The following is a 26,895-nucleotide window of genomic DNA, read 5'->3' as shown; positions in this document are numbered from 1 at the left end:
ATTAACAACAGCATGTTCAATAACAGAATTGACTTCACTGTGGATGAGCAATGGCAGTGCATTATGTCCTCAGAGGGAACCATAATTGTCTGTCTTTTGTGCATTGTTGTCATTCATAGAGTGTCTTATGCAATGGAAATGCACTTCTATGCTTTCATAGATTGCAGAGCAGAGCTTCCGAGTGCCCTTGACATGTACTGAGCAGAAACTTTAGAGTGGGTCCAATGAAGGTTGCTGTTTTTCTGGGAAAAGAGCCCAGCTGGGAGGACAAGGAACCTTGAAATTGGTAATTGCATATGCTGCTTCTCAGGTGGCCATTTGTGTGTTCGTGATTGGAGCAGGTGCAGTTGGGCAGTGCGAATGTTTAAGCTGGGATCAGCTTGTTTTTTTAAAGTTTGTGAACTTACTTTGTCCAAGAACTGCCTCAGAAACTGACTCTTGATGGATGAAAAATCAAGCATCCACTTTCATGGTTCCTTGCTGTTTCCTGACCAAGTGACACGGACCAGAAGTTCTGCTTCTCCTGAAACTGCTGTTGCTGGTAGTGATGTGTTAGCTGGGCACCTGAGGATGCAACCAGTGCCCACCTCGTGCTGTCTGGGGGCACCTGATGCAGGGGCCAGTGCAGGTGAGGAGCTGAGTCTGGTGAGAGCACAGGGCTCTCCCTTGGCCTTTGTCCTCCCTTTCTCTTTGAATGTTAGCAAAAATTCCTTCTCCCAGAGAGCGGTGCTGCAGTGGCACGGGCTGCCCAGGGAGGTGGTGGAGTCACCGTCCCTGAGGGTGTTCAAGAACTGTGTGGATGTGGCACCGAGGGCATGGTGGAATGGGCTGCTTGTTGGACTTGGTGATCTTAGTGGCCTTTCCAACTCTAATGATTCTGTGATTTCCACAGACCGGTTAGCAGCCGGCCGCGATGTGCGGGAGCCGCACTGACCCCAGCCCAGCAGTAACCATAGGGGGTGCCGTGCAACCCATGCCTTGCCGTGCGTCCCCCAAGCAGCGTGCGGTGTGAGGCGGGCACAGCACCGCCGTTTGTTTTCGGCTGCAGCGAGCACACCCACATGCAAATCGACGCGACTCCGCCTCCCAAACATTGGCGGCGTCCCTTGCTGCGGGAGGAGAGTGAAAAAAAAGAAGGAAAAAGACGAAGGAGACGGGAAAAACAAAAAGTGGAACGTGGAAGGTCGGGGGGAAAGAAAGAAAGAAAGAGGAAAATAGAGAAGAGGGAGAAAAGGGGAAAGGAAAAACGATTCCAGGCGCTGCCCGGCTGTGGAAGGGGCGGGTGGTAACGCCCCGCCTCGGGCTGCCCCGCGCCGCCCTATAAAGACACGTCGAGGGACGCGGGTGCTCGGGAGCGGGGCCGGCGTCGGGGCCGGTGTCTGCTCGGTGCGTGGCAGAGCTGAGCTCGGTAGAAGTGGAGCGAAGCGAGGCGAGGCGGCTCGGCTCGGTGCGGGACCGAGGGCGGCTGCCCAGGGCTCCCCGGCCCGGAGGTAGGCTCGGCACAGCACGGCAGCGGTTGCGTTGGGTTAGCGGCACCGCTCGTCCGCGCTCCGCCTGGAGCAGCGTCACGGGGCAGGGGGGAAAAAGCGATTAACTTTTTTTTAATTCTTTTTTTTTTCTTTTTTTTTTTTTTTCTTTTTTTTTTTTTCCCCCTTAGTGTACGTAACTTTACTGGGAACGCCTTGAGGGGCGGTAGGGGATCGGTAGAGGGCTGATGCGTTTTGTTTGTTCCCCCCCTTCTCCCTCCAGAGTGTGTGTTTATAATTTTGTCGTTATTTTATTCTAGCTGATCCGAACAGAGCAGCTCTGTCTTGGCAGCGCTCGCGTAGGGCGGCTCCAGCGACCCGCCGCCCGCCCCAGCGCTGGCGGGTGCCGGAGACTAGCGGGGGGCTCCGATCCCCTTTGCACCTACGCAGAAATCGATGTCGCTGAGCGGGGAGTGGGGAGCGGGTGTGTAAAAATAATAACAATTCGATCCCGCTGCTTTTGTGATGGGCAGGAGGCACGACTGCATGCAACAGATCTCACCTCTGCGTGCCAGGCTGTTGAGAAGCTTGAACTGCTTCGTTACAGCCTATCGTCAGCCCCCTGCAAAGCGCTACTGCTTGGTTTTGGGCGTGCGTGACCGCTCGGATTCTTAGGTCCATCAAGAAAGATACTCTGATTATAAACTGAAAGTTCCTATTAAGCGCTATTTCTGTCTGTCTTAAACTATTCATCGCATGCCCCTCTCCCCCCCCCCCCCCCCCTCCCCGAGCTGTTAGGCATGGAGACTTCATGGCTGTGTAGATCAATTTGGAGGATCAAAGGCTGAGCTTTAATCTGTTGGAATAGATGTTACTGGAGCCTGAGAGATGTAAACCTGTGCTTACGCGCCTAGCTGAATTTGAGCTGGTTTTGAAAATTACTGGTATAGATTAATACACTAAGGTGCAGTTAGGAGGCAGCATGCAGAGATATGTCCGTGCTTGTACAGCAGGGAACAGCCGTGTCTTGGGCATGCTCCATTAACAACAGATGGCCACGCTTGCTGTCTTGAGGCTTTTCCTAAGTGAGCAATCCTGCTGAATTTTGAAGAGGAGTAATGTAATTAGACACATGGTGCGGGTGCTTTCTGTTTGTTGTGCCACGGACTGGAAGCAGTGTTGTGTGCCGAGATGTTCTTGTGCAGCACAGTGTGGTTCTGCCACGTCCCTGCAGGCTGAGGAGCTCAGCCTGGTGTGGTCTGCTTGGCCAGCAAGGAGCCCGCTGCCTTCACTAGCAGTGCTTCACTGCCTTGTTTGTCTGGCACTTGTAGTTTGGGTGGGTTGGTTATGGGGCAAGTGTTACAGGTCCGCTCATTCCAAACTGTGGGTAGAGGATTGCCTGGAAAATTTTTTTGATTCTGCCTGGAAAGCAGAAGTTGCATGGTAGAACTCAAATTGAACTTTAGAATCATTGAAGCATTAAGGTTGGTAAAGACTTCTGAGGTCATCTAGTCCAACTGGCCGCCTACCACTAATATTGCACACTAAGCTGTGTCCATAAGTACCATATCTACACACTTCTTGAAAACCTTCATTCTCCCACCTCCTTGGGATTACGGAGAGGGAGAGCTGTTAAGTCTTGCTGATGTTAGCATTATCGTAAAGACTCCTAGGGGAAGAGGGGCAGAGGCCACCATGGACCTCTAACAGCTGGATAGTGGAAGCCTTAAGGGCCCCAGGCTTCAATACTTTTGTTTAACTTTGGAAGTTGGGAATATCTCATGCTAGAAGATGATAAAAATATGTTTGTTGGAGGTGTTCTGTGGGGTATTTGCTATTTTTGAGAGATTGTGGCTGTCCATGTTTGCAATTGCAGTGTTGTGTCTGGCCCCAACTGCTCGCAGTAACTTCCCCTTGATGCATTATTATTGAAGCTCACGTGCCTGAATAGTATTTTGTGTGAAACAAGCACCTCAGGTGCCGTTCTTTGTAAGACTGTGGCGTTTGCAGGAGTCTTGGCAACGTTTGGCTATCAGTCTTGGCTTTCCTCCAAACTGAGCAGCGGTACAGGCAGGCATGGTGAGAGCCTCCTGGTGGTCTCCTTACCCAGTGGGACTGGGGTATGCTTATAGATGAGTTTGTCATGGGCTGATGCTGGCCAACCTGTTTGGTAATGCCAGTTTTGTCTTCGGAAACCTCTTCAGCTCGATTCTGCTGATGTGAGCAGAGATCTGGTCTGGCCTCTCTCCATCCTGTATCACAGGGTGAGTGGGACTGGTCCCTGGTGAGGTGCTGAACTGCTGAAGTTGGAAAGACTTGAGCTTATTTTCAAAGATAGAAAAAGGACAATGTTACTGTGGCCTTTGTTCTGGAAATAGCCTGTTCTCTACTTCCTGGGCCTCACCCTCACCATGTGAGCCTAAAGCAGTCCACAGATGCTGTAATAACACCTCTGTGGCTTGAGGAAAGCAGCTCTGGACCTTCTGTGTAAGTGACGTACACAGTGTCTCATGTGTGAATCAGGTGTGATAGGTACAACTCGGGATGTGGGTTCTCCCTTGCCTGCCTCCCTGCAGAGCTTGCTGGCAGAGGGGGGCCTGGAGAACCAGGGCAGGAGCAAGGCCAGTCCCCAGCCTGTCCTCTTGCTGGATGGGATGAGCTCTACTTCTGTTTATCAATGCAGGCTGCACCAGGCAGGTACAGTGCTCCTTAGGGTGTGGTTTCTTCAGAACTTTAATCTGGTGTAATTGGGGGTTGCTGCTGAGCTGCTAATGGCCCTACTTCACCTCCTCCAAGAGCTGGGTCTCTGTCTGTCCATGTTTTGTTCTCTGGGCTGATGCTAAAGTTCACCAACCCAGGGTGACCAAGCTTAAAATTAACTTTTCTTTCTGAACTTCCAGATGAGGGAGTTCTTTCACTGAGGGATGGAAGGGTTGAAAACATTTTTAGCTAGGTGATTCTTTAGCATCCTGTGCTCAGATTGTGGGTTCGTGAATGCTGGTGCTGGCACAAAGATGGTGACAGGAGTGGAACAGAAGGGGAATCAGACTACTAATTTGTTTAAGTAATCTTGGAGCAGGAACCGTGGTGTCTGTGTAGGTCTCCTAGGCTGGGTGGCGCTCCAAATCCTGAAATAAGATTCTTTCTCCAGGTCTAACATGGTAGAAAGTTGCTGAATTGTTGTCTTTGAGATTATCATTTTTGTATCTGCTGAATATTTGAATCCTGAATTCTTGAAAGTTTGCTATGCAGTTATCTAGAACAGTTGTGGTTACTAAGGATAAGGATTATAAATACCGTGATAAGACTCTACTTGTGGTGTTGAGATGTTCGTCTTAACAACTCAAAACATTTCGTATTCTGTTGCTGTATGTCCTATAATGCTGCTGGCTATAGGAGGCCTGTACAGATCAGCTCAGAAGAATTAGCATGAATTGAACCACTGACCAGAATACCCTCTTTCTCTTCATTTTTCGGGTCTCCTTTTCTAATGAAAGGTAACAGTAAAGCCAGACCTGTCTTTTTTTATCGCTTGTCTTAGGGCAGGAAAGATGTGAGTTTGCCTCAAGGAGTGAGGGTGAGACAGAGTAGGATGGAAAGCTGTTGATGCAGCTTTTCTCAGACAACAAACTAATGCTGTAGGGAAAAATAGGAGCATTCAGATCTTAAGATTTATTGAGTTATTAGTGAAAGGGCTTGATCATGGATTATAAGAAGAATGTACATCAGTCTGAATGGTATAAACATCCATATACAAGCTGACCTTTTTCCTCTTCTGTTATTTTCTGGAGGAGTATTGCTTAGCAGAGCTCTATCTAATCCAATAAGAGATCCGTTTGTGTTGTGCTAACTTTGTTAGGGAATGATTGTCCTTAGCCAGAAAGAGGAGAGCAGGAGAGCCTTTCCAAGACTGTTCTGGTTTGAGCTAGATAGCAAGGTCAGTCTTTTGGAAAGAGCAAACAAAGCCAGAGCCTCTGACCACACGGTTCAGAGATCATTCTGGAGGTCTGTCTTCCTTTCTATCAGGCAGAAGGCAGGCAGTGTTGCATGGAAGATAAAGAAGTGGCCCAAACCAGCCACCACCCTGTTTTCTTGGCTCTGAAATTTTCTGAAACAATCTGAAATTTTATTTGCCCATTTCCCAGTGAAAGGCTATTACTGGAAGCTGGAAGTCAAGCTGTGCAATTAATATTCATTAGCATTCTTGGCTGTTAGTTTAGTAATAGCCAAAATTAAGCTATGTGTAAGGTCTCAGAGCAACAGTGGTGGCGGTCAAGGTGACCAACAAGACCCAGGGACCAGGATAACCTGTTTTCTAGCAGCAGCACCTGTCTCATGATGACATGCTTCTGTTCCCTGATTCAATGTTGTTATAAATATGAGATCATAAAAGCTTATATTCCACAATGAAAAAGTGAAAGTGTTTTTTTTTTTTCTTCTCAGCTGCAGCATTTTTATTTTTTGGTAAAGACTATTAGCTGAGTTGGTCACGTCAGCAACCAGATTTAAAGCCCAGCTTTTTAGATGTTGCTGCTGCATTTGCAGGTGCATTCTTATGCCTTCAGAAGAAACAAACAAATTATTATACATATATTTTCTCTGAGAGATGTATTTGTGGGGAATATGTTTATGGATATGTCATTGGCTCTTTTTCTCTTCCCTGTATTGTAATTATGCTGCCATAACAGGAGTCCAGTATAATTGCTAGTGGAAAGCAGAATTTAGAATCAAGTTTGATTGGATTTAAAAACAACAACAACAACAACAAAAAACCAACAAATCTCCCTTTGCTCACACAATAAAACAGCAGCAAGCTTTGGTGTGTGCAGTATGGACATTTCTTTCTGGTGGAGTCAAAGTTCAAAATCTAGTTCTCTTCTAGGTGAACTAGGTGAATTTGAACAGACAAATTTGGTTTTAAACCAAATTTGTTAAACTAAATTGATCTTGCATTTCAGAATTTATGCTATCACTGAGTAATGTACTTTTTATCTAATTCATTTGTTTTAAAGTATTTTTGATATTTTAATTGTTCTTTACTCTGCTAAATTGGAGTAGCAGTTCCTACAACCTTGCTTACCAGGTCTCACAAACCTATGGAGATATTCCTTCTAAGAAAGTAGTAGGTATATTTGGAGGAATTTGGATTTATTTCCTCCAGAAATAAATATATATATATAATACATGTATATATTCACTTGTATACCAGCTGTCACCAGATTTCTTCAGATCTTGTTTTTCCCTTGTTTTTTTCTTTTTTTTTTTTTTTCCCATCCCCCCATTACTGTGTCTTCCAGAGCTTTGTTCACAGCTCTTTTAACATTAGTCTTAGTCTTCACCACTGTAGCTGTCTTCCCAGTTGTGTTCACATGTAAAACCAGACATAACTTCTGTCGAGTGGATTCTCTGTGGGAATGTGCTCTGAATCCAGTGAAACTTTCTCTGCATCATTTAGGACTTCATAAGCTCAACAGAAAATGTATGGCTTGGAACTTACATCCATTAACAACTTGCAGAATTGTTTTGTTTACACTTCTCTTACAAGCTTACTCTCTTCCTTCTGGTATTTAGTGCCACTTCTGCACCCTCCCAAAGCATTTTCCATTCTGAGTGCTTTTGCCTGAAATTGAGTAGACCAGTTCTTCACTTTTGTGCTTAGTCCCTTGATATTGTTGGAGCAATCTAGTGGATCTCCATCCTGAAGCCCACATGAAGAAGTGTAGCTTAGGTTTGAACAGATTGTCACCATTAGCTCATTCCATCAGCATGTGTGATGTTAAAATAACCACACTGTAGCTTATTTCACATTTGTTCACTAGCTTGTTGACCCTTATGGGAGTATGAGTTGAACGATTGGAAGTGAACAATATAATCTGTGTGGAACAACTTGTTTCTTGTGGATTAGGCAAAGAGAGAGGTTTGCACACAGCATTCTGGCAGCACACCCAGCTAGGTGCCCAGTGCCACACCTGTCACAACAGGTGTGCTGCTTTCATTCTTACTGTGCATGTCAATTATTTTTGTTTTGTTCTATGAGTAACATTAGAGATAAGTGGTTATTGAATCTTATCATTTGCCAAGATTGAGCAGAAATTTATTTCTCTTTAAAGTGAGCAGTCATTACTTTCAAAAGCACCTGGATTCCTGTTTACTCCTGTGTTGCAATACTAGCTTTTAGGTCTGTGCAGTTAGGTGGTTAGCAGCATGAGAGCTGAAGCTGTGTTTGGGTCTGCCTATTGTAGAGTTTCAAGGATTAAACTCTACTCACACTGACATAAAATACAGCCTTTGCCAACTTTCTTCTGACAACATCATTTCCTTGCATTGTGCTGCAGGCTTTTTCTTGGCTGAGGCTTTTCTGCATAGTTGAGGGGTATTTCTGTCGTTTTATCTTCCATAACCTGTATCTATGAGACATGTGTCAGTGCAGTTGTGTAGATATCAGGCTTCACAGTGAGCTTATTCCTTATGGCAGAGAGTCTTAAATACACCAGAAGGATATTTCACACAGCAAAAGCCATATTGTGTTCTGTTTTGTTTTTGGACACGTGCTGGTTCATGACGTGCTGGTCCCAGATGGCAAAAACTGAGAAGAGAATAACAGTAAAATTTCCTTGGATGGAGCAGACATACATCTCAAATTACAGTACCAATCTTTGCTGGGTTGCTTACATCCTTACCTTCCCCCAGGACTGAAGAACAAGCTAGAAAAATAAAATATAGGTAAAGGCACTCTTTGGCAAATCAAACAACCCAAAAAACTTACAGAAGTGATGGCAAAGCTGTGAGGCATGGTACCCTGGCTCCGGAGATGATACAAGCACCCCAGTGATGTCCCAGCCATTCCATGATGGGAATGTGCATTGCCTACCGGTGTACACAGTCGTAAGCCAGATCTATGGCTGATTCACATAGATGAAGTAATTCAGTGATCAGGGTGCATGGAGCGGGGGATGGTGGTCAAAAGTTTTTCTAGCTAACACCCTCTGAGCTCATGGATTTCCTTTCCCAAAAGCTGAGAAGGGTGATGACTTTCTTGAGGGAGCTCTGTGTTTCTTCTGTCCTTGGAGGCAGCTGCCAAGCAGAAAACCGTCTTCTGTAAAGTGAAATGCTTAATCCTTTTTCATGTTTGAGAAGATAATGTCCATAAACAGGATGCATCAGCAGGAGAAAAAAGTGGCTGATGCTGTGCAACAGAGCTTTTTGCCAACTGTGCCGACAGTACTACAGTTGCTCAGAGATCAAAGCCTAATGGCATGGAATTGAGCTTGAATGTCACAATCATTATTTTAGCAGGTTGTTCTATTACTTCCAGATTCCACAGCAGAGAAAAGCTCATTCTTTGGGATTAAAAAACAAAAACACCCAACAACAGCAACCAAAAAAAAAAAAAAAACCACAGAACCAAGCAAATACGGACTATGGATCTTGGACATGGGCCGTGATAAAGTAAATCATCTTTTTTTGTGTGTGTGTGAGAGAAGTAGAGATGCTTACTGTAATAGGAATATCAGAATGTTTCATGTGTTTCAAAGTCTTCCAGTGGAATTTAGTGGTGTTTTTTTTTTTTTTTTAATATTGAAATAATTGGCTGCATTTCTTCTTAAGTGTTATATTTGACATTTGAGTAATTCCTCTTGCTGAAGTGCGTGACACAATCTCTTGCCCATGCCCTTCTTTGAATCAGTCCAGCTGTGGCACATGCAAGCTCAAGTTTTTCTATTGCAATGGAGCGCACGTGTTTTCACCATTTCACCTTCTGAACGTGCTAGAATTAATGAGAACCAGTTGTTGTGGTCATTCTGGTAGGAAGGCATGCTCCAGTGTGAACTGGGACAGGTTTTCAAAGCAGCTTGGCATGTTCTGTCACAAGGGAAGTTTCTAAACATCGTCCCTTTCTGAAAATGAGGCACTGCTGACTGGAAAAATGTAGTCCTATTTGTATTAAGGAGTACCTGTAGGCTGGTGCTCAGGTCTTTGGGAAACTATCTCTTGTGGTTTATTTCTGATGCATTGCTATGCATCCACCTGTGCCCCACAAATGCATTCTGGGGCCTACGCTTTGTCAGAAGGAGGAGATGAGAGCTGTTGAAGAGCTCGGGGCCAGCATTTTTAGTGCTCTTGATACTCATTCTGGGTATGACTTTCGAAATGGTCTCTGCTCTGCTATTTATAGCTGGGCTTTCAGAGATACTCAGCACAGAATATGCTGACTTTTTAAAAAATCAGAGTGCTTGTTCGTGGTGCCTGGACTAGATACCATTAGAAGCCCCTTGCCCAAATGCTTGGGATGCCAGATTTCTGTCCCTAACATCATGTTGTATTAGTTCCAGTTCTTGTCAGAGTAAGATCTGGGCTTTCTTCTCTTGTAATTCCTACTGCAACAGGCAAAGCCTAGCGCTGGGCTCTTTTATGTGACTAATTGTTTTAATAGCAGCAGTTAAAGCAGATTATGAGTAGCTATTTTCTTGTCATGTTGTGCTTAAAAGGAGCAGTCATTTTCTTCCAGCTGTCTCTAACCTTCTGTGAAGCACAGCCCCCTTAAATGAAGAGAATTCATCTGTTCAGTGTTATGTAGCTGTGAGTATGGTGCTGTAAGGATCCTGTGACTAAGTGAGATGCAGTGCCTGCATTTTGTTTGGGCGCTGGTGGAATTTCAAGAAAACGTTCCATCAGCTTCCCAATATTTTGGCACTGTGCCTAATGTTAGGGAGTTGTAGAAAGCTTGGCACACTCATCAGGAGGAAAAATGAGTCAAACTGGTTGTGGATTACCATGAAGCTAAATCTGAAAGTGCTTCTGTCATACAAATCATTGTTATTTTATAGGGCAGATGGCCACAATAAAAACAATGTGCTAGTTGTTTGCAGTATTAGTAGGTGTTGAAGAACAAGGCCAGAATGTGTTTGCTACCAAACCTAAGGCCAGGTAGTCAATCTGTGTAAGGTGATGTAAATTAGTCAAGGTCCGTGCCAAGGACTGCCAACCAAATATTGTTGTTTGTAGTCTTGCCTGCTGACCCGGAAGATTTCCAATCATATCGTTAGTAACAAGCAGTTGGTGTAAACATGATCTGGGTGATTTTGAAGAGGAAAGCCCTTCTCACTGAATGAACTCTTAGGTAGGATAGTAAACTTGGCCTGATATTCGTCTGGCAAATGGGGAAAAAAATGGAAGTCCTCTGTGGGGAGGTTACGAAAGAATTGCTTTTTTCAGTGTCTGTGTGGCCTCCCTGATAATGATCTTGCATCCCAGGCATCAGGCTGCAGGTTCAAAGCTCACACCTCCTCTGCTGACCCTGCATTGCTCGTTATTGCTGCAGAATCTAGCAGTGCTTAAACCAGGAGACAAGTGTGTAGCATCTACTGGTTGTGCTTTTATCTTTGCCTTTGCTTTGCTTGGCACTCCAGGTGAGTTGTTTGAACGTGCTGCTAATGCTTTTGAAGGCATCTTTTTGTAACTTAGTTCAGAATGTTGGATTTAGAAGGTAACTTTAAAAGGTCAGTGTTGTTATTCCTAGAAAAGTATTATTGTTAGGGTACAGCTTCCCTTCTTCTCTGAAGCTCCAGTAGATTTTGAGATTTTTGATTTCTTGAGAAACTTAGAGACTTGAATGTCAATTTTGCTCCTATTAGTCTTGCAGACTTTACCTGAGTTGTTCTGATTGTAAAATGGGCTCTACTCTTAATTCTTCATGCACTGTCTGTTTCTGCTGTGGAGATTATCTCTAATTAGGTCCATAACAGTGGGATAAGTGATTGTTTGCATTTGTCCTCAGTCACTCTTTGTCAAGCATAATCTCAACTGCTCTGGGACTAATGCTCCTTTTCCACCTCCTATTTATTGAAGTTTAGAGAAAAGTGCTTTTTTCTTTCTGGAAATCATGGAGGTTTAAAACAAAGGTTTCTTTCTAATATTTGTCTTGCTGCTTATTCCTTCTTACAGCCTGAGGCTGTAAGAAATAAAAGTGGATGTATGAGTCTCCTGACCACAGCTACTAGTTGGAAAGAAACTATAAGCTGAGATCCAAGTATTCTGCAAGAAAGCAGCCGGGATGTTAGACCCTGATTTGGGTGATGTAGTTCAACTCCTGGCGCTAATCAGTACCTGTACTCCCAAAATGCCCAGACAATTCTCTGACAGTTTGTCTTGTTTGGATCAAATTGTCAATTTGAGGCACACACTTCTCTCTCGCCTTCTGTCATGGTGACCTGATCTCAGTTGGTGGCATATGGAGCACTGGGAGGGACTTTGCTCTTGGATCTGGGCTTTGCAGAGTTGAGGTGGCTCATGACACTGTTTGCTCCATGAAGTGCAGCTTGGTTCTACATAAAGGAAATAAAGTCATTTCTCAGCCTTCACCAAAAGGACTGTGTTTCTGCTCACAGCCAGTGCTCTTTTCCTCAGCTGTCCCATTTCTTTTGAAGAGTGGCTGTTTGATTTGGTAGATATATAAAGAAAGGCTGTTGGTGTTAAGCAGATGTACAGTTTTTCATTTGAGGTTGTGTGTGTAATGTGCTACGCCATGTTTGCTTGCAGTAGAGGGACAGTAATGGCTGTAGTAGATGTATGTTGCACCCAGCAAACAATGTTTTGTTTGTTTGTTTGTTTGTTTTTCTGTCAGAAGACATTATCTCTAGATATCAGATTAGTATTCTCCATGGCTGCTTGGTCTATGGAGAGCTGCCAGTGGTCGTAGCTTTTGTAATGTGGAAATCTGGCCAAGAGAATGGGGTGGAAGGCTTCTAACTGCTTTCATAGCAGCCTGTGAGTCTTTTTAAAGTAGTACAAGGTTTTAGCTCTGCTGACCAGGGCTTGGTTTAAGTCATTGCTGGAGATTCACAGGTTCTGTATCCTTTTGCCAGAATCCTGAAATGTTCCAGTCCCATAAGGTTCGGTAGGTTTGCTTTGTTCCCTGTATAAATAGTGATTTCTTCTCCAGGGGAAAGGTTTTTTTGCCCCCAGAAGAAAGCAAACAGCTGCATTGTTTGCAGAAAGCTGCTTTTGAAAGCTGTTTTATGTTTATTTAGTACAGACACCAGGCATGGGGGTGGGGAATTGGTTCTCTTCCACTTGACCTTTTTTTCCTCTTAAAATCTACAGCTGTAAAAATACATAGCTTTGTGTTTAAGACTGATTGGGTCTGGGGATTCTCAGTGTACCAGCTAATGGACTTTTCAGCAGCCGTTTTAGTCTTGATGATTGTGATGGTGCTTATCTAGACAAGGTTGGTCAAAGTGTTTCACTGTCAGCATTTTCAGAATTCATCTCTTCATGTATTTTTCTCCTAAAGTGATTTTTGAATTGCACACTCAGATGGAGTCGTAGACTTATAGGTCTGGAATTCACAGGGAGTTTCTGCGGTGGGGAGAAAAGCCATCTGCAGGGACAGTCCATGGGACAAGCACATGGAGACAACTCTGTCCAAAGATCTGGGGGAGTATTTGGATGCTGCTTTTGCTCAATGGCACCTGTGAATTGAGAAAATTTGGAATGCTTAGAAAAATAGCGTGTTATGTATATGAAGATCTGAGCGGCATGCTGGTAGGGCATGCTAGGAAGCTTGTGTACTAGTTTATTTGCTGGTTAGATGTGAGATGGCCTCATGGTCCTTTTAATTGGCTGTCTGTTCAACTGAGTTCTTGTTGCTCTATCTGCATGTTGCACAGGGCATGTGTCTGGATTCAGTAGGTTGCTGTAAGCATCCATTATGCCTGATCTACTAGACAGCTACCAGGTGTATCTCAAAGATGTGGGCAATTTGAGTCTCTCCTGGTATCCTCCATTTTGTCTAAGCTATGCAGCTGTGTTGAGGAGGTGGAGGAATGCTGAAGCAGATCTAAACAAGAACGGTTTTCTGAGTGATGAATAGAAGTAAACCTCTTGCCTCTAAGCTTACGACTGCTGTTGTAAATGCACTGGAAAACAGGAAGTGTTCACACAGTGGAAAAGGTTGGCTGTGCAAGTTGGATATCTACAGCAAAGACCTTTATGCAGCTAGGTTGCACTACCTATTACAGCTTAAGAAATTGTTCCAGCTTTCACATTGCTTATAAAAATGAGTGGGTTTTTCTGTTTGGGTTTTCTTTTTTTGGTGGTAGGTTCAGTCTTGGCAGGTATAAATCCCTCTCTTCAATGGAGGTGTTGTTTCCTGAGATGTAAGGTACTTGTATTGCTGTGGCAAATTCATGCAGCTTTTCTTGTGCTAGACAGAAATATTACTGCTTTTTTAGAGGGTGAGAGTGATCCATGGTGCTCACTGCTGGCTAAAAAAATTTTCCTTAGGTGTGATACAGAAGGAAAACTAGCTGGTATCTGTGGACTTTAGAACAGCAACTACTAAACAGTGAGTTGGGTTTCCCTGTTGTGTTATACATCCTAGATGAGCCTGAAGTGAAATACTGGTGGACTTCAGATCCAGCTGAGCTGAGACAGTTGGGTCTGCCACTGTTTTCTGTGTTTCTGGTTTGTAATCCTTGCTTTCCGACTGGTAGAAGAACATTTGAAATGTCACTAACCCATTTTTGCCTGGGATTTAGTTTGAGCAGCTTTACCTGAGGCATTAGTAATTCAGGTGAACCTAGTTAACTTGTATCAGCAGTGAACCAAATGTGACAGCCTCTGATACAGATCAAAATTGGAGACAGATACAAGCATCAGCAAAACCTGGGTAACCCCATCTGCAAGAGACCCTGGAACTTGAATGTCTCTGAAGCTGTAAAACCAGCGTGGCTGGAAGAAGTGGAACTGGGCGCACTTTGGGTTCAGTTTTTGTGCTCTCAGTGAACATCTGGTGGTAGGACTTGTCTCTTTGGTTTATGTAGAGACTTAGCTTGTCGTGTCAACACATGGGACAGGTTTTACAATCATCAGGTACAGTCCTTACAAACGGATATTTTTGCCTTATTTAAAACTTGTGTGCAGACAAACTGGCCTTGCTTGAAAGCCAGCACATTTGTTTTGTTCTCTGTAATGTTTAGCTGAACTTTATAGAGAGCTGAAATCCAAGCAGGCACAGCCAAGTCTTCCTAGTTGCACAGGTTTCTGCTGATCAGCTGAGGGGGTGTTAAATGATCAATATGTGCCCTTATGTCACTGCAAAGCACAGTATGAGCCCTATGAAGTCTATAAAGCATTTTTTCCACATTTTGGATCTTGGGGACTGCCTGCAATTGCAAATAACTAACATTTGGATTTCACCTGGCATGGATAAAGCCTGCTACCCTGTAACTAGCTCAGACAGCCCTAAACTGCTTCAAATTCTATTCCGCTGTCTCTATGAAGAGTATTAAAGTGAAAGAGTTGAACGTAATTCCATTGAGAAGCCAAAGGTCTCTGCTGCTCCCTGCAAGATCCTTCCTGCTGTCTTCCTGGTGGAATTTGGTCTTTAGCTGTATCTGGTACAAAACACTGGGAAGTAGTTTGTTGCAGATCATTAATTGTATTACAGAGTGGCATTTTTATGTTGTTGATATGCTATTAGTTGTTACAGTACCTCACTCGAGTGCATCTGGGAGTTCACTGTCTACCAGGTAGATGTGCACGCAGCTGGAACGTGTTAATGTCAGGAGTTCCAGCCAGAAGGAAGCACAGGGTAGGGGGAGGAAAGCTCTCCTGCCAGATCAGCTGGGCATCTCTCCATGAAGAGCAGCATCTGCAAGTACTGTTCACTGCAGTGAATTATAGCAGGGAGCCCCTATTGGCTGTATGCTCAGCTGCCTGTGTAGAGACATGAGGTTCAATTTGTGGGTTTTGTAGGTTACTGTTCTGTTACTGTACTGTCTGTTACTGTTCTTGCTCCCTTATTGTGGTGTGAAAAACACTGCTGTGCTGTTGTGATCCTACAGTGTTATTTTCTGTGGAATTCAGCATGGTGACTTTAATTATTTCATTTGTAGTGTTTGGGAAACTTTCATGTAGCAGAGACCTATGCTATACGACAACTTTTTAATTTGCTGTTGTAATAATGGATGTAGTTGTGGGTAAAACTTAAAAGCTGCAAATACTCATTAACTCAAAGCTGGCATCCAGAATTGCTATATCTAATCTAATCTTGTTCCAGTGTGAGAATGGGCAGAGCATTTCCTGAAGAAGGCTTAAGTTCATAGTGTGTTTGTGGGTTTTGAAAACATTTTCAATGCAGTTTGCAGTCAGGCATGCAACTCTGAATAATAGGTCTGTGATAATGGTATGTGGGACATGAGAATCAAAAGCATGTGTTCCCACTTCAGCAGATGTTAGGGGGAATGGTTATCTGGTAGTGTGCTTGGATTGGTTGCTAGCTGTCCTGTTAACACTGAGCCTGTCAACAGAATGTATTCAGGAGCATAAATCAGAATTAATTCGCTGTGAATTAGTTAAATCCCTGCATGGACACTTACTCAGAAGGAAAGTACTCTTAATCTGAAGTGGCTTAATCTCAAAAGGAAATTAAGCTATTCCAAATGAATTCTGAAATAATAATAATAATAATAATAAAAGATTTAATGGCTTTCAATCTACTGTAAGCTCATCTTTGTATATGGGCCTTCCTGAAAGTCTTTGTGTACCCAAGCTTATGCTGTGTTATTATTAAAAACCACCAAAGAAGCTAATGTGTTTCTGAATCCTTTTTACGTTCTCATACATTTGCAAGATGCATACTGAATGCGCACTGCTCACAACAGCTGTGGAGACCAGGTGTCTGCAAGACCCTACACTGACTCAACAGCAATTGTCCATTCACTTTATCCAAATATGAATGGCTTCAGGGTCACTTGCTTCCAAGGAGATGCACTTTTCTCCCTTGCATGTTAAGTGTGTAGCATTTTCTTCTACAAGCAAATGTATTAGTTGGAATGCCAAACAAAGACATACCTAATTTGGCAACATGTTTTTCACCATTAGAAAAGTAAATATGGAGAGAAGCTTTTTGCTTTAAATCTGAGCTGACTTGAACCTATGAGACTTGACTAGAGTGCACAGAGAAAGAGAGCAGATGTATGGGAAATACAGTGAGGGGCTGGCTGCAAGGCTTCATGAACTCACGGAGCACAGCCTATGCCTTTTTCTGTCTTGTTGCCTTTTCTCATCTCACATAATTTCTCCCTTTGAACTCTTGCTTTCTAGTTAATGCCCAGCCACAACATCCTTGCTGTGTACTGTTGCTGCTGCACAAAGGGAGGAAGGCATTGTTGAAAAATGATGGCGTTTTGGACGCAGCTGGGATTGCTGCTATGGAAGAACTTCACCTACAGAAGAAGACAGACTGTAAGTATTAGCCAAAGTGTTTTTTGGTCTAAGTTACAGCATTGTGGCTTGCTTGTCAAGTGAAATAAGGGAAAACTTCCTGTGTATTAGTGTTTCAAATCTTAGAGGATCCTGGCAAAACAGCTGATCTGCATTTTCAGAGAGCTGACTCAAATCCTTAGCAGATAGAAGTGAGGGGGTTTGGAGTTGTTCCTGAATGCTGGTGTGTCAGAGTACTGAAATACTTCTACGACCTGGCAGGGAGGGATGTAAGTCCAGTGCCTCTGTTGTGACCTGCCTGCTCCTCAGGAAGAGTACTGTCAGGCTGTGGTTCTGTGACATGGACTCTAAACACTTTTGACTGCTGTAAGCTGCAACAACAGCAGAGAAATTCAGCCACTTCGTAATGTGGCCAAAGGTCTAATGGTTGTTTTCCCAGTGCTGGGACCTCTGCTAGAGGCAACAGCAAGCATTTTTGATCTCTAATCAAGGAGAGGCACACAAGCCTGTTGTGAAACTTTTCAGCAGAAGGCTTACTTTAAGTGGTTGGCATGAGACATGCTCTCACATTTGTGTAGAGACAAATCCAGGCAACTGACACTTTGCTTCCAAGGAGCATTCTGATTAGCCTCAATGCTGGCCTCACCATCTGTTAATCAGTATGGAACATAGCTGTTACAGTAAGCAGTAAGCAGCAGGAGTCTCTCCGTGTGGAGACAGGAACAGCAAAGCGTGGATCCAGTGCATTCTCCTCAAGGCCTTCGGTCTTAACATTAAAGAGACCTCACAAGATGCTGTAACTTCTGCACACAGTTAAAGCCAAAGAAGGCACAGTCCCTCTAGGGGTTTCAGGGGTAACTGTTACACTGGGCCATGTTCTGTGGAACAGGACTGTGTAGAGGAGCTGTCCCATTAGATCTGACCTTGAGAAGGCATGAGCGGAGAATGTGAAGGGAACGTTAGCTACTGAGGTGGTGAGTGGAAAGTGGTGTCTCTGATAAGCTTTCTGAACCCTGCAAATGTCAGGGTATTTGCCAGCTGTCTGGGGCTGGGTTGCTTTAGAAACTGAGAGTCACAAGGGAGAGACGGCTATCATATTCGCTGGTGGAGATGGAAGCAGTCTCTGAAGTCATTGCTGAAATGTCTGAGACTTGTCACTGAATTTGTGTCCTGCGAATTCAGAGCTGAATGTGTCCCATTCTTAAAGTGCTCAAATAAAACCAGAGAAAGGATTGTTTGGGTTTTTTTGTTTGTTTGTTTTTTAACCTCAATGTCTCTGGTTACAGGGCTGTCAAGGGTGGTGGGGAGTTCTATGCAAGTGGCATGTTTTTGTCCTTATCCAACCAAGAGCCTTGGTCTTCCAGGACAAGGCAGCCCATCTTATAAGCTGTGTGCCACATCAGCCGTAAGGAGTGATGCTGCTTGCTCTCTTGTATTGGGGGGGGTGATTAATATCCTAACCTTGTGAACTGCTTCATGATTTATAAGAATGTTGCAATGGATCGGAGGAAGTAATCTCAACAGTGGCTACAGCTCTTTAAAGTACATACTTTTCTCAATTACTCTAAAAGCCTATGTATCCTAGGCTCTTAAAGCTGAGAATACTTTCTTCTCCCCCTGGTACTAGCAGTCTTACTCTTGTCCTCTCCCATACTGGCTTTATGAACTTTGGGAATCCATAGAGATTGATGGAGCCTGTGTGGCAATGCATGAACTGGTTCTACCAGGAGGAGATTTCAGAGGAGCTGAGTGCTCTGCTGAGGAAGATGGCTTTTTTTCTCTGAGTCCTCTGAAATTAATGCATCTAGTCTGAAAGTTATTTGAAGCAGTCTGGCGTAGCACGTCCTGCCAAGTAGCTGTAGGGTGGGCAATAGAAGTTCATTCAGATTTTCAGCAATGCCACAAAAATGCAGAAGGCATCTACTTGTAAGCAGAAAGAGACCTTTCTGTTGGTACTTCTGTCATGATCTTGGATCTGTTTGGCTATTTTTTGGTACTTCTGGCACCTTCTGTATCAGTTTCCTATTGAGTAGCCCGAAGGCTACTGCATACAGTCTGTACTGTATTATTAGTCAATTCATAGCAAAGGCAGCCTATCATCACATGTTTTTGTAATTTGTCTCCAGAGTTTTGCTCTAATGTTTTTAATTTGAGCTTCATCTGCAGGTATCAAAAGGGAAGGCCCATTAAACAAAGACAGGGAATTACAATAACATCTCTTCTAGCCATGCTGGTCTCATGGTTGAGAAGTTGTCATCTATTAGCAGACCAGCATCCTGAGTTTTCTGGCAGTGCTGCTCAGACATTTGTACTTACTGAAGGTGTAGCCCAGAAATAATTTGATTCCTCTTGTTTTTCCCACAAGAATTCTGATTTCTTTTGCTTCTGACTGAACTCTCTCTTCTGCTGCAGTGAGTTTGGGCTATGTTGCGAAAGCTGGGTCCAAAGCTCAGCCTGACGTGTGCAATTCAAGCGTTACTTTGTACTGGATTACTTCCAACAGTGTTGGAGTGGGGGGAAGGGGGTACACAGGGGGAGAGCAGGGAAAGAATCATGTGCAGGGTTCACTGTTGTGAAAACGCACTGTCTTCTTCCTGCTGTCTTGCAAGTGAGGAGACCTCTCAAGCTTGCATGGCAAGGCTGATTACCAGCTGGTAGCTCCTTGCATTGAAGCTGGACCGTGACGATGAGGACACTGGCGGGAAATGAAATGGGATTAGTTCTTGCTCAACTGATTTCCTGTTGACAAAGTATTGATCTCAATATTTAATGGTATCTTCCATTACCAGCCAACTGATACAGATTGGACATGCTTCAGGAACTAGTCTCAGTTAAGTTATGAGTAGCTTATTCTGGCCCAGGTGCTGCTGTCTGCAGAGGTCGTGTTCCTCCCTTTCTTCCAAGGGGGGCAGGGGCAGCGGAGAGGTGATGCTTGGATTCACTGTTCACCATGCTGGTCTAGTGGCTGCAGTAAGTGAGGAGACTCAATTTTCATTATGTCTTTAGTGTGAGCCTGGGTCAGGCACATCCCTTTTGGTGTTGGTGTGTCCATCTTTACAAAGGCAGCAACATATGAAGAGTGGTGGTGTAATTACTGCTGTGGGAAGTCTAGGAAGTGGTAGGGAAAGGAAGCTTCTGTCCTTTAGGAATGAAAGGAAGAGGCTTTGTTTTTTTGTTGAATAGTGTAAAGGGCTGTCCAGAGGTCCAAGCTCTCTACTGAAGTTCTACATATGCATTAAGTTTGACCCCACGTTTCAACAGTTTCTGGCTGTGTCTCGTGGAGCAGCATTTCAGTGCAGCTGTGATAAATTGGTTTTCAGCTGCAAATATGCAGCTGATCCAGTCCAAATGGCCTCCCTCGTCTGTTCTCCTTTTGCCTGTGAGTTGGGAAGGCTGGAAGTGTGTGTGCAGGCATATGCAGAGGTGTACAGCACTTTGCATGCAGCATACACGTGGTCGCTTTCTGGGTTATGCAATTAGCCATTTCTGGCTGTGCAGCAGAGGAGCTGGGGTGGATGTTTCTCTGTGCAAGCCAAGGCTGAGGCCAGTGCTTTGTCTCTGCAGCTGCAGGAGAGAGGCTGCTTGGGCACCCTGGGCAGCCTCTGCAAACCGAGCTGGTATCAATCTGCCTCCAGCGTAGCGTGGTGACATGTATAAGATGCCTGCTCCTTACCAGCAGATAGGGTAACACATAGGGCTGTAGGGCATACCAGAGCACAGCCACGAGAGCCGGCAGAGGGAATGGCTTGTGCTGCTTCTTGGCCTGTTGGTGTCCTAGTGCTGAGCATCTCTGGCCTCTGGGAGTCAGACAAATGGTTTGGTACTCAGAGGTGCAGCTTGCTGCTGTTAGTGGCTGTGTGCCTGCCACTGTCATTGCCCATTATAAAAATGGAGGCATTTTTTTGTTAGCATGATTTCAGTGGAGTTTCTTATCCAATGATCACAGTATGTGCACAAGAATGGTGGGAACTGGTAGCCCAAATTCATCCTGTGCATCTGATACCATTGCCAGAAGCGCTGGTGAGAATGACATTCAGTTTTCATTTCTGGTCATGGTTGCCATTGGGCTGGATATCAGCCATTGGGGTATCTGTGAAGATACATAAATGGTTTCCTTTGCTGGACTGTGGCATTAGTTTTGACGTTTGATTTTGTGGTGTGAGATTTATTCAAGATACAGTAGTCAAGAAATCTCACCTTTAAATTTTCCTGGAGTGCTCTGTGTTAAATGTCAATAGACTAGTTTCAGCTGTTAACAGCGTAGAGTAGGAAAACACATTTGTGAGGGGACTATCTCCTCCACAGGGTTGCAGATCTTATCCCATTTGGCTTGGTAAGAAAAACGGGTATCTTATTAAAAGATGCTTTTTTCCAGAGAGGGTGAAAAGATTTCTCTTTACTTGACCAAGAAAACACTTTTTTCCTTCTCTCAAGGGGGAAAAGTGCAAGATGTTGCAGCATTTAAAAAAAAGCAACTGTGTTTTCCTAGTATCAGGCTTACCTAGAGTGCATTTAGGCAGTTTTTCTGGAATGGGAAAGAAAGGGATAGCAGGTGAAGCTATGTGTTGTTGCTTATATCTCAGAAGCTCTGAGTTCAATTATTGCTTTGTCTATGTTCTTCTGTAGGATATAGCACTATTAGTGATTTTCCCTGTGCTTCAATTTCCTAAAATATATATATATATATATATTTTTAATAGTAAAACCTTTTCTTCTATCCTTATCTGATTACTTCAACAACTGAGTTCTTTCTGTCTTGAACTATGAGTACTCCAGTGTTTGCAGTGTTTACCTGTCTTGGAGAGTATAAATACATTAGAACCAAGCAGTAATTGGTGTAAGCTTAGTAGCTTTGCTCTCTTGATAACAATATATTTATCTAGCAGAGAAATTAAAGGATTTAGTGTAGCTATGCACTGGCACAATATTCATCCCTAATATTAGGGTAACAGCTGAGATGTTTATTGTGAAGATGGAATAGAAGTGCTTCCCACTAGCTCTAAAATACGAGGCCAGAAAACCAGCTGATTTCTGGGAAGAGTCATAGGGAGATTTCCTTCAGATTTCTTTCGGATTTCTTTCTTTCAAGGGATAAGGAGAACTAAAAAAAAGCCAAAAATAACCCTTGTTAAATGCATCAAATTTAGTCTTGCAACTCGCCTGTATCAACAACAAACAAAAAACCTGTAACTTTTCACTGTTCTCTGAAGTTGTAGGAACAAACTTTTTGGTCCTGGAATGCATAACCAAAGGGGTGTGAGAATGTGCTTGCAAAACTATGCTGTCTTAGAAGTGGGTTGTACTGGAAACTCTATTCTGCCCTGTATTTTGGATATGACATTTTAATGCTTTGTTGTTTCCAGTTCCAGCTGCTGATCGAAGTTGCTTGGCCTCTGTTTATCTTCTTCATCCTGATCTCTGTAAGACTTTCATATCCGCCCTACGAACAACATGAATGTAAGTACCAAACACAGCAGCTGCACAGAGAATGGTTGTTATTTCAAGGCTAGAAAGCAGCAGTGCCAACTGGCAGGAGACAAAGATCAGGGGTAATGGTTGCATACCTCTTTGTAATCTTCAGAGAAGTTTTAGTGGCTGCTTTCCTTCAATCTTGGGAACTGAAGCATGTTCTGACAAGTTAATGTTCCTCGATGACTGTATTTTGCTGCTGTTTTTCTTGCCCTTGCTGTTTTTGCATATATAATGTATTAGCCAAGGAATTGCTGTGGAAATGTGACAAGGCTGCAAAACCCACACAGAACCTAAGCTTTATTTCTCATTCTTGTTCTGCATGTGACTGTATAAAAAGAAAGTGGTGTTCAAATCTCTAAGAAAGCAATCTCATTTTCAGACAGTAACGTGGGCTAATGTATTACATAAAAGAACAGAAGAGCAATTCCACTCCTAACTGTACAGTGTCAACTTTCTATTCAGTAGATTGAGCAGTCGCACATTTATGGGAAAAACTGTTGTAGTTTTCTCTTATAAATGGGTTTTTTCCATCATAAATGGGTACATTTCAGCTTTTCTGTCAAAGGAAGCTTATTCTTGCTCTGCAGATGACTGTGGTGGTAGCCATTTGATTTAGGAAGCAGAACTCATTGAAGCAATATGCTTAATCTTAAATGCGATTGGTAGTGATTTCATGTTTCAATTAGCTGACTATGGAAGAGCTCTTTGTTTATCTTTCCTTTGCCTGATTACTACAAGGTAAAGGCTAAGGGTCAGCGCAGCATGTTTCTGGAGGGCACTCTGGATTGTTTCATTCTTAAAATAGGTAAAGAACTAGCTCTTATAGCACTTAACCCTGTGGTTTTTTGAAAGTATCTGGGATATTTTATGTTGCTTACTGGGCTTTAAAGCTAGCTTTTCAAAGTTTAAGTGCTAATAATGTCTGCAACTTCCTGATGTGGTTTGGACACTGCTGGTCTTGCTCACTACCTAACTCTCTTTGTTTTGTGGCTGGCAGGGTAATTGAAATTTCTCTAAATGCAATCTTGTACTTTCGTGCTAGAAATTCAAATTACCTCTCCTGACTGTTACAGTAGAACTAGAAGAAATGACTGCACAAAGGATGTGGAGCTTGAGAGAAACAATACACATTTGCTCGTTTGGTACAAAGAACTGCAGCAGTCTCTTGCTAGCTTGTACCAGTCTCTTGGTACTTGCCAGCTTTGGCTGTGCTGGATGTAAACTCAACCCTAGCAAGATCTGTTTTTTTTTTTTTTCAGCTGTTCAGAGTGAGTGTAATATGGGATTGGGACTGTTAGTTGTTAGCCTCTTTGTACATCCTTTGGTCTGGCACCTGTTGTCAGAAGAATTTTAATTATCTCTCACCTGTATTCCTTTTTCCTTCCCATTTTTATTGACTAAAGTTTTATTTGTCTTCTCCCTCTGTTGGCATCAACAGTAGTAGAGTGGTGAGTATCTACTAACTTAAATTCACGCTTTCTGGTTAATTCCTCCCCTGTTCTCAAAAGCTTTCAGAAAAATGGAAACTAAATTCTTTCATTTAAGTCTGGATTGGTTTGACTGATTATTCACTCACTGACAGATATGGATATGTTGTGTAGTAGAACTTTTCTTTTGCTGGGTGTGAGCAGAGATGCTGGAAAGAAGCCTTGAGTTCATGATGGACCCTGTGGCAACATTGCATGCCTTTAGGGGAACTGGATTGTTATCTGTGGTGACAGTACTGTGTGCTGTTACAAAATGGCTTACAAGTGAGGCTTAATCATAGCAGTAACAGAGCTTCATGCAAGTGCTTTGCAACCTCCAGACAGCCTAGTTATTTTAGTGGTACAGTTTGTTTAATGAACTGATAAGAATTTCAGCTCTCTTTCAGCAGAACCTGGGGTTGCGCCATTTTTCTAATCTGACTTACCAGACAGGACTTTTCTTTCCCTGCTCATATGAGTAACCTTTTTCTGAAAACTTTAAAGATGGATAGGTGGCTCTCACCAGATCAGCCAGAGAAGACATTTCAAACTGTGATAACTGCCTGTCGTCACTTTCATGTCATTAGGGTTTTGTTTCAATGTAGTGTATAAGTATCTTTATCAAGAGGAACTTCTAGTGAGGCTGCTGCTGTGTCTTGTTGAGCTTGACTTTTCCATTCCTGTGAACCCTTCAAGACGTTCAAAATGCACTTCATTTGGAAGAAAAAAAGAAAAAAAAAAGACCAATATATAGAAGAGCTAGATGTGATACAATTGGAAAGGTTGTTCTGATAAATTGTGCCTTCTGACTAACACAGCTGTCTTAGAACAAGGTAATTCCTGCTTTACTCTTCTTTAGGAAACTGCATTTACATGCTTCACTGAGTTTAGAAAAATTACCATGAATTCTTGTTTTCATGTTGCTTTTAGTTTTATTTTTTAATCCATGTAAAATTTTATCCATGTGAAGTAAAAGGCATGGAGAAGAGAGAAAGTATTTCTTTGAGAAATTTTAGGAAAATAATCCAAATGTTTGAGCATTTTTCCTTTCATACCCTCCCCATACTCTTCTTACAAAAACAGAAATGAAGCAAAAGCCAGATAATTCAGGTAAATAGTGTTTCTGTTTTGAAAAGAATACTAGGAACTAGTAGTCCCTTTGGTACTGGAAACAGTGAACCTTTGGTTTCCTCATCTTTCTCCTGGACAGAGTCCTTGCCTTTCTCCAGGGAGGGCTGACAATCTGCCTGTCCTCTCCCCACTGCTGTCTTCTCCACCATCTGTACTGTCCAGCCTTGTTGAGTTTGAGCAGCTCTAACTTCTCATCCTTGGAGGACTTGGTACTGCTGTTGCTGTGGGGGTAGCCAGCTACCTCCCCATCTGACTGCAAGCATGTGAGGATGAAACAGGCACAATAGTGTAAGGTTTTGGGAGCAGTGGATGGGGAATGTGAGTCTCAAAGTCTTGAGGAGCTGTCTTATATGAGAGATAGTGAGGAACAATGTAACATCCCTTCTACTCCCTGGGTGGGGTAAGAAAGCAGGTTCATTTGCGGAAAGCAGAGTGATAAGTCATCTCAGAAGCAGGATTATATGATAGAAGCCTTTCTTCTGGAGTCCATGCGATTCACAGATACAAATGTCATACTGGTGGAGTTCTGCCATGGGCAGTTCATTACTGCTTTAACTCTCACCAGATTTTGTAATGTAAACAGGATGTGAATGTTGAAATATGACTTAAGTAGGTCTTCAATAGCAAGAGTTGAAAACTTGTAATTGGTAGGCAGGTGTATAAGTGTTGGAACTCTGAAACTCAAACTGTTATGGGAGAGCAGTGACATACTTATCTAGGTAAACCAACACAGGCAACTCACAAGTGCTGACCTTGTGCTTTTGCACTTACGATGCATGCAAGTGAGGAGAGAATTTTGAAAACAAAATAACCAGAAATAATGGTGCAATGTTCCTAACAAAGTGTAATTTTTATGTGGAGGAGGTAGGTTTGTGCAGAGAAGTTAACATCAACTCAACCTTTTTGAAGTTGACCATTATGCTCTCTTAAAAGCAGTGTGAGGCAGTAAGCTGGACAGAATTGCCATTGCCCTTCTCTACTACATAGTGTTATGTCTGTCATGTGTATTGTGTCTGTCTCCTAACTGTTGTGTTTTGGTTTTAGGTCACTTCCCAAACAAAGCTATGCCCTCAGCAGGAACATTGCCCTGGATACAGGGGATCATCTGCAATGCCAACAACCCTTGTTTCCGCTACCCAACACCAGGGGAATCCCCTGGTATTGTTGGAAACTTCAATGCGTCCATGTGAGTCTGCCTGCTTTTTCCTTATCTCTTTTCTCTGGGGAGCATATGGGAAGGGCATGTTTTGAAGTCACCAGTTCTCTGTGTAGCCCTGTGCTGTTGAGAGCCAAGTCTGTTGTCTTAGTGATCATTGTGAATTCAGTCCACAAAAAGGTGAGATGCAAGGTCTGTTTTTCAGAGAGCCCTTTTCCCTGGCCAACAAACCTCTGAGATGAATGGTGTAGGAGTGAGAAACAGGATCTGATGGGACTCTCCTTCTTGTTTATTGCTGGCTAATGTATTACGGGAAGCTCCACTTACGGTCAGCATTGTTACACCCTGCCTTGTTTGCTGAATTTGTACTGTCAGGCCTGCTGAAGCTGATGCAGAACAAAAAGTGCCTTCAACCCGGAAAAACACTTGAAAAGGGATAATGGCATATTTAAAATATTGAGCTTTTGTGTGGAAGCAGTTAACAAGCAGCAGGAGGCCCTATCCATCCTAGTCTGAACTGCTTTCAGATGCTTGGAGGTTACTGACCTAACTTGTTTGACCCTGCTTTAGCAGTCATCTTTAATAAGGCTCCTTAATTTTCCCAGGAATCATCACCAAAGAAAGGGTTTGTTGTAGTGGAGAGAGCAGTGTCACAAGTGAAGGGACTGAAGTTTAAAACTGGGACATGAAATTTTGTCTGTGAATACTGGCTTACAGAGCTGATGACCGCTGCTTTTTTTTTGTTGTTGTTTGTTTGTTTGTTTTCCACCAGTGTTTCCCGCCTATTTTCAGATGCCAAAAGGTTACTCTTGTACAGCCAACAGGACACAAGCATAAAGGATGTCCAGACAGTCTTGGCAAAACTGCGGAAACTGGGAAACTTCTCTGGCTTAGGTAATGGCACAGCAGAAGGAGTCACCTACATCTGATGTTTTTTGTCTAGTTAATTCTGCACATGTGTACATTCAGCATCTCT

At 43.3% G+C, this 26,895-nt stretch overlaps 1 protein-coding gene across 3 annotated transcripts in view; it reads left to right on the top strand.

The window, feature by feature from the left end:
- The first annotated feature begins 1,385 nt into the window (after nt 1–1,385).
- ABCA1 (ATP binding cassette subfamily A member 1) overlaps nt 1,386–26,895 on the top strand; it is a 92,126-nt gene continuing 66,616 nt past the window's right edge. For 2 of the 3 annotated variants that reach the window (XM_042866134.1, XM_042866132.1), the window contains exons 1-5: nt 1,386–1,490; nt 16,575–16,715; nt 22,058–22,151; nt 25,808–25,949; nt 26,692–26,813. In XM_042866134.1, coding sequence (XP_042722068.1) covers nt 16,647–16,715; nt 22,058–22,151; nt 25,808–25,949; nt 26,692–26,813 — 427 coding nt within the window. In that variant the 5' untranslated portion in view covers nt 1,386–1,490; nt 16,575–16,646. Of the gene's footprint in view, nt 1,491–10,788; nt 10,877–16,574; nt 16,716–22,057; nt 22,152–25,807; nt 25,950–26,691; nt 26,814–26,895 lie in introns of those variants that run through there. The other variant, XM_042866133.1, reaches the window with a different exon arrangement.

Source organism: Lagopus leucura, unplaced genomic scaffold, assembly GCF_019238085.1.
Source record: "Lagopus leucura isolate 7727_CA_CO unplaced genomic scaffold, USGS_WTPT01 Super-Scaffold_810, whole genome shotgun sequence".
NCBI classification, from domain to species: domain Eukaryota; kingdom Metazoa; phylum Chordata; class Aves; order Galliformes; family Phasianidae; genus Lagopus; species Lagopus leucura.
The sequence above is the reverse complement of the archived record's forward strand: the minus strand, read 5'-3'. Positions and strand labels throughout refer to the sequence as shown.